Source organism: Zeus faber (genome assembly GCF_960531495.2).
Source record: "Zeus faber genome assembly, chromosome: 1".
Lineage (NCBI taxonomy): Eukaryota > Metazoa > Chordata > Actinopteri > Zeiformes > Zeidae > Zeus > Zeus faber.
The window spans coordinates 25,366,443-25,373,479 of NC_137193.1; the positions used below are offsets into that span (position 1 = coordinate 25,366,443).

Sequence of the window (7,037 nt, forward strand, 5' to 3'; positions counted from 1 at the left end):
AAGTACTTGGACATATCCATTCGGTTTAATGTATAAAAGGATAATATTTGGGAGGTCATGGGACCTCAGGGGAGCCGAGGGGACCAGGTCACACGACAAACTGGAAGTGACGCGAGCGGTGGCGGCATCCTGAATTCTGTTATTTGTCCCATTTCACGGACATTCTGAAAACCAAGCACTCAACTCACTTTCACTTGGTTCCCTCGATTATACCAGGGATCCTTGAAACAATCGACTGAGGCGATGGAGTCAGTGAACTATGACATCACTCCGGGTCAACCAATAAAAAACACAAACAACTTTTTTTTTTTTTTTTTTCAAAAACACTTTACTTCGGTCATTATCTCAAAACAAAAACAGAGAAATGAGCAATGTTTCATCTCCATCCACTGTGTATGGTAATGTCTGCAAATAATATTTAAACATGAATGTCCATATCCTGCGCCTATCGGCAATATCGGCGAGCTCCGGAAGCCACTACGACGTCTCCATCTTGTAGCCGTGTTTTTCCAGCTCCGCTCTGAAAGGAGACGAAAAAGAAAAGGAAAAAAAAAACCAGAGTGAGTCAGTGGAGATGATTACCAGTGGGTGGTGGAGGCATAAGTGCCCTCTGCTATTGATTGAGAGAAGCCTTAGGAGACAGGCGTGAAAGTGAATGTGAATATGAACACACACACACACACACACACACACACACACACACACACACACACACACACACACACACACACACACACACACACACACACACACACACACACACACACACTATTAAAACCACTGACTGTAGGGCTGAACGATTAATCGAATTCAAACCGACATCGCAATTAAACAGAACGCAATTTTCAAATCGCAAAGCCTGCGATTAAAAAACAAATAAATAAATAAATTTAAAAAGTGATCTTTTTTTGTCGCCGTCGTGCATGTGTGTGTGCACACGATCGGCGCACCAGAACACTGTGATCTTATTTTAAGTCTCCTAATGGAACGACCCCGTGGGTAATGGGGACACTTTCCCCATGCCCCCCCCTCCAGCCTATAGAGATTGTTTTAACCTCTCCCCTGCCCCCCACGGAGAGACCCGGTGCTCCGGCCAGAGCTGCGGTGCGCTGTGCGTATTGCTGCCAGAGCCCGGAACACCTGTCGAGAGCCTCTTCCACAATGTGTCTGTTTTTTTGATTTACCATTTTTATTTTTTTTTATTTTTTATTTAATGAGCATGAAGCTGTCCCTGAGCACATGCAGCGCCGCTACCTGTGTGTGGACGTAGGCGCGCAACATTTCTTATCAAAAATAATACATTTTCTGCTGAAACACTACATATTCAATTTAATATTCAAACACAGTCAACTTTCTACTGTGATTGAAGGTTTTTCTTTCTAAACTTCAATAGTTAAATACAGATATGTTATTAATATCAATCCGTGCATCGATTCATCTCACTTCATCATAACACATAGGCTTGGCCAACAGGAAAGAGCAGTTTATATGTTGACTCTATCCAATGTTGTGTTGGTCATACTAGAGCACATTTCATTGCTTGTGTTTAGTGAATAATACAGAGGACAAGGAACTTAAAACAAGTTTGAATACTAAATTGCAATCACAATATTGGTCTTAAACCCCCCCCCCCCCAAAAAAAACGCAATTTGATTATTTTCCCAAATCGTTCAGCCCTAACTGACAGGTAAAGTGAATAACATTGCTCATCTCGTTCCAATGGCACCTGTCAAGGGATGGGATATATTAGGCAGCAAGGTAACAGTCACTTCTTAGGAGTTGATGTATTGGAAGCAGGAAAAATGGGCAAGCGTAAGGATCTGAGCGACTTTGACGAGGACAAATTGTGATGGCTAGACGACTGGGTCAGAACATCTCCATAATGGCAGGTCTTGTGGGTGTTCCCAGTATGCAGTGGTTAGCACCTACTAAAAGTGGTCCAAGGAAGGACAACCGGTTTACCGGCAACAGATTCATGGGTGCACAATGGCCCATAGGCTCATTGTACGCTTAGGGAGTGAAGTCCAATCTGTCTGGTCCGATCCCACAGAAGAGCTACTGTAGCACAAATTGCTGAAAAAGTTCATGCTGCTATGATAGGAAAGTGTCAGAACACACAGTGCATCACAGCTTGCTGCGTATGGGGCTGTGTACCCGCAGACCGGTCAGAGTGACGTGACGATAACAGCGGTTAAGTGACGTCACTGTGGAATTAACAATAAATTAAAAAAATAAAAATGTTACACGTTGCTTTTCACCGCGGTGAGAAAATATTCATACCGTCACAGCCCTACATGCAGCTATGGATTAGATGACTGCACATATGACATGTGCCTTTAAACAATATCTTCTAGAAATGGCGTACCGGCCCATTCTGAATAAAACAATGCTATATTACTATCTAAAGCGTAGTCAAACGAAAATAAACTAGCTACTCGTCTCTAAAGAGATACTGATTATTCTCAGAGTACGAGTGTCACAGAGAATAGCTTTAGGGGTTACTGTTGCATAGAATGGTTTCCAGCTGACAAAACAATTTAAGTATAACTACAAACAATAGGGAAGCACAGATTTATCGCCGTACATCGGTATCGGCCAATATTTGCCCCGTTGACCGCCATCAGCCCTTTCTGCAAATAAGTTGACATGACATGGCAGTGGCCAACGTTTAGTGTTTCCCACATGTGGGAGCTTCGGTGGTAGTTGGAACTGCTGGTTACTCGTGTATAATGCACTCTTCTTAGAAAAGACATCCAAGTGACACCGGTATAAAAAAAAGATCACAAAAGTGTTTATTCCAAATTCCGCAGGTAACAAAATATATCCACAACGAAATCTTGTTTCACAAGAGTAAATCCAAAAGGTACGTAATAATTGCTTAAATCACGCAACTACAACTACGGTAAGAAAACTGTGTTGCTCCACCTCTGAAACGCCGTCCAGTAAAGGAGAAAGATGACCCAAAGAGCCACTCGAACGAGAGAAGAGCGGAGCATGTTCTTAGCACGAGCGGCTCAAGCTAAACCCTGTTAGTGTGTACGTGAGGAGGCACGGAGCAACAGGAGGAACAAAATGGGTCAAACCACAGCTTGGACTACGGAAACTGCAGAGGGACAAAAAGGGTCAAAAGTGCCATGACTTTGTATTTGGAATAACGGAACCAAAGGAAGGACTAAAGAAAGGCTTCCTAAGCTTGTCTATTGTAAACATCATTACCAGTAGTTTTTAAGCCGTGTCATCTATGTAAACTTCACTTGGACGGGCAGTCCAGGTATATTGAAGGCTGCCAAAGTATATTTGGTTCCCGATTTTAGCTTTTTTTTTTTTAATTTTTTTATTCCAGCTCGGAGAACAATGCCATCCACAATAGTATTCAGAAGACACAGACAGGGCTCTCTGCAGCGCTCCAAGCAGGAACTGATGTGTTCATTGGAACTTGGAAAACTGTAAGTAATGCTGCGTTCAGGGGAACTCTGAAAATATTGGTATCAGACAAATTGTTATTTTAACAAGCGGTGCATCCATAGAACAAAACAATTTGTTGCTATTGTCCTATGGTACTAAGCTAGAACTTGTGAGCTTGATGTGTCATTGTAATAGACTTTTAAGTGGCACCTCTCAGAACATTGCCATACTGAGCAACAAGTAACTCATGTTAGGCCGATCGGCATGTTCACAGCGTCAAGAAATGCTAAACTGTGCACTAAGGGTTAAAATAAAGACTTAAAGACTAATTAAGATTTTATTACCTCATTTAGCAGACAATACTGTCCATATGACCTACAGTATGCTGTTTATATAAATTAATCACTCACGCATTCATTCAATTCAGACAGATATATTTTAAAAGTATACATCTAGAATACATAGAATAATGTGTTTTAAAGCAATTGTTTACAGTTTACTAAACCTCAAACTTTTCATTTAAAATGAATAATGATTTATAAGATGGGTCCTGTGACCTGTGTGACCTCTTAAAAAGTGCACTGTAATGATGTGGACAATGTAGGGTTTGCCATTGTGAAATTAGTGTGTGCACAATTTAATTAGCAGATATTATTGACAGAGTGTTTCTCCAAGCGAGCAGCCAGACAGGTTTCCATCTTTTAAAATCTGGATCGGGTCCAAACACTGGTTGAAGCGCCCTTTCTTACAGCAATTTCTTCACCATTTGGTCATACGTAAGTCGTGCCCGTCTCCTTTACTTCACTTCTATCCGATTTGTGTGATTTTCTCAGCCTACATTGAAAATATCAGTTCAACTGAATCAGTGATTTTGGTCGACACAAAACTGACCGATTAAAAAAAGTAATTATCTACTTTAAACTCTAAAACCACAAGAGCTCTATGTTTCCTACTAGAAGCTAAACCCCTTGTGAACCGACTATACGTAAATAATAATAATAATAATAATAATAATAAATATAGTCACAAATTACAGTTTTCCAAGTTTCCATGTAACGCAGCATTACTTCTTATCGAGCAGAATTACAATTTTGCAATTTCCCAAGGCTCACAGCGTCAGTTCAAACCAATGTTCTAAGTTCTGTGTTGTCTCGACCAGACACCAATCCTCCATGAAGCAACCAATACACACCAATGGTGTCTACAGCGCACACCTCGCCCCATGCAAAGCCCCCCCCAGAACCACAACATGCACATATACAACAAATTGGATGATGATGTCAAAGCATCCCGCTCCACAAACTCATCCTGCTACGCCAACGTTCGGCTACTTACGGAAAATTTGCAACGGTTTTTAACTAATTCCTGCACCAATAATGGATCGATATGGATCAAACTGGGATCACAAAATATCTGAAAGGCTGAATCCAACGAAACCTCATTCATATCTGTGGGTTGGATGGTTGCTGTGCGTCAGACACTTTTAGGCATAAAAATGCCAAGGAGAACAAGAATAATAAAAATCTGAACAAAAACAATATGAAAATATACAATATACTAATAATATACTAATAATAATAATAATAATAATAATACAATAATACAATATACTAATAATAAACAATATCATCCATTACTGACAAAATTGCAAAACACCCTGAAAACAATATGGTGTCAACTGTAGCAAGAAACTATCAAGCAATGGTGATGGTCACAAAATATCCATCTAAAAATATGCATTTTGTATTGTGTATCCAAAGTTAAATAAGAATCCAAAACATGTGAAAGATGAAAAGCTAATAATTGCAAGCAGGTTATTCGCATGTGATGGGTGACTGTTCTTACCTGCAAGTTTATGGCTGAAGAAGAAAGTTCTTTGTTGCCTCAAGTTTAACACCCTGTGGTGTTCAACAAAATTGTTGGACTGATTAATCGATCAGACCCTAAAAACCTGAGGCCTGTAATATTGTACAAAACAAAATCTGTTTGGACAGACTTGCCATTATATAAGTGTGTTAAGAAACAATTATCGCCAATTTTCCACCCGGAAACATCACATCTCAACGAAGCCAGATAGCAGGAAATTGTACTGTCCCTGCAAGACTTATACTCAGAATATCACCCCCAGCAGTGCTTGAAATGTCAATAAGCTGTAATTCTGACAACTCTGGGTGGCACAACAAGGCTACAATCCAGCCGTGGCCTAAGTTTTCTGTACAGATTTTAAGTGTGGAAATAAGATATTTCACATTTTCATTCCCCAATTCATAATTGCTAATGAGGGCTTATGCTGCATTTTCAGCACATTGGAACCTTGTAACTCTCTGATTGTTCTATTCCACCAAATCCAATGCAGTTGCTTTGGTAAATAATTAAGAGCGGCACATTATGAATACATACTCAAAGCTTCAATGACAAATAAAGAGAAAAATTCATTATTCCACTTTCTCTATCTTCTCACATCCGTTAATTTTTGGCTAAAAACCAAACGTCTACCCTGCTGTGTGAGGTGTGGAATGCTGTGATCTTGAATACCTCAGCTGGTTTGAAAAGTCGTCCTCCACATTGTCGTCATCCCAGTTGTCCTCCCACACGTGGGCGTCCTCATCTTCATCCAGCCCTGTCCAATCTGGGGAAACGGCAATACAACTGTCACCATTTCCATAACATTATCTGATGTCAAATAACGGATTCTAATGTTGTTATAAACGTCCAATGACAATATGTGAGCGTATTGTGTGTAATCACCGGGTGTCATGACATTTCACTGCATATATGTATGACCGTATGTATGTGACAAATAATCTCTTGAACTTGTAACGTTCAATAACAATATATCGTTCATTTACGATTTCTGATGTTCGATTACGACATCCAACGTTCAACAACAGTATCTCACGTTCAACAACCACGTATAATAATTCACAACAATCCGCTCGTCCTCAAGGCGATGGCGTCAAGACCAGAGGAGAGGCGACTGCGTTAGCGAGCACCAGCGTTAGCTAAACACCTGAATCTGACACATCCGCTTGTTGTACGTTGAGAACCATTCGAATTCCTTAATTCAATTCAACGAAGCCGTCTTGACATGGCCATGGATAAATACAGCAAGGCCAAAGAACATTGCACAGGTAAAGGGAATCATTACTAGGCTCCCTATCACGCTCCCTGCTGCTAACGTTAGCTTAGCATCGTTAGCTGAGTCACTGTTGCAGGGCCCAACATAGTAATACTACCGATAGTCAGTCATTTCGCTCGGCGTGAATAGGAGGGGGGATAAATATGTGATGCCCTCGTTCGCGTAATTTGATGATTTACCCTCTGCAGGGAATTCTTCAAACTCATCATCCTCCTCCAGTAAACCCAGGTCCACGGTCTGCTTCTTGTCCGCCATGTTGCCCGGTGAGTGTGCGTGTGTGCGTGTTGTTGTTGCGCCGTTCAGCTGCTTCAAGGGCGCTCGGCTGCGCAGGGCGACGCAGGCTGCCAGTTGCGCAAGTTTGACAACTGTCCTGTTGGCTTATGATTCAAATGATCTAAGTATTTGAGGCTAATAATAGAATATAATTATTTTATGTTATATAATAATATATGTCATATATTTTACAAATATTATCATAATGTATATTGAATAT

The 7,037-nt window shown here is 40.7% G+C and overlaps 1 protein-coding gene across 1 annotated transcript; it reads right to left on the reverse strand.

The window, feature by feature from the left end:
* Window positions 1-314: 314 nt before the first annotated feature.
* On the reverse strand, window positions 315-6,836 carry sem1 (SEM1 26S proteasome subunit). The gene is made up of 3 exons (XM_079998305.1): window positions 6,724-6,836; window positions 5,941-6,034; window positions 315-520 (listed from the first exon to the last, which is right to left on the reverse strand). The coding sequence occupies exons 1-3, from the start codon at window positions 6,797-6,799 to the stop codon at window positions 478-480; spliced, it is 213 nt and encodes a 70-aa protein (XP_079854431.1). The 5' UTR covers window positions 6,800-6,836; the 3' UTR covers window positions 315-477.
* Window positions 6,837-7,037: the final 201 nt, after the last annotated feature.

Coding starts and splice junctions, on each gene's coding strand:
- sem1 (XM_079998305.1), bottom strand. CDS start 6,799: ATGGCGGACAAGAAGCAGACCGTGGACCTGGGTTTACTGGAGGAGGAT. Junction 6,035..6,723: donor TGAAGAATTCCCTGCAGAGG/GTAAATCATCAA, acceptor CCGTTTCCCCAG/ATTGGACAGGGCTGGATGAA. Junction 521..5,940: donor GACTTTTCAAACCAGCTGAG/GTATTCAAGATC, acceptor GTCTCCTTTCAG/AGCGGAGCTGGAAAAACACG.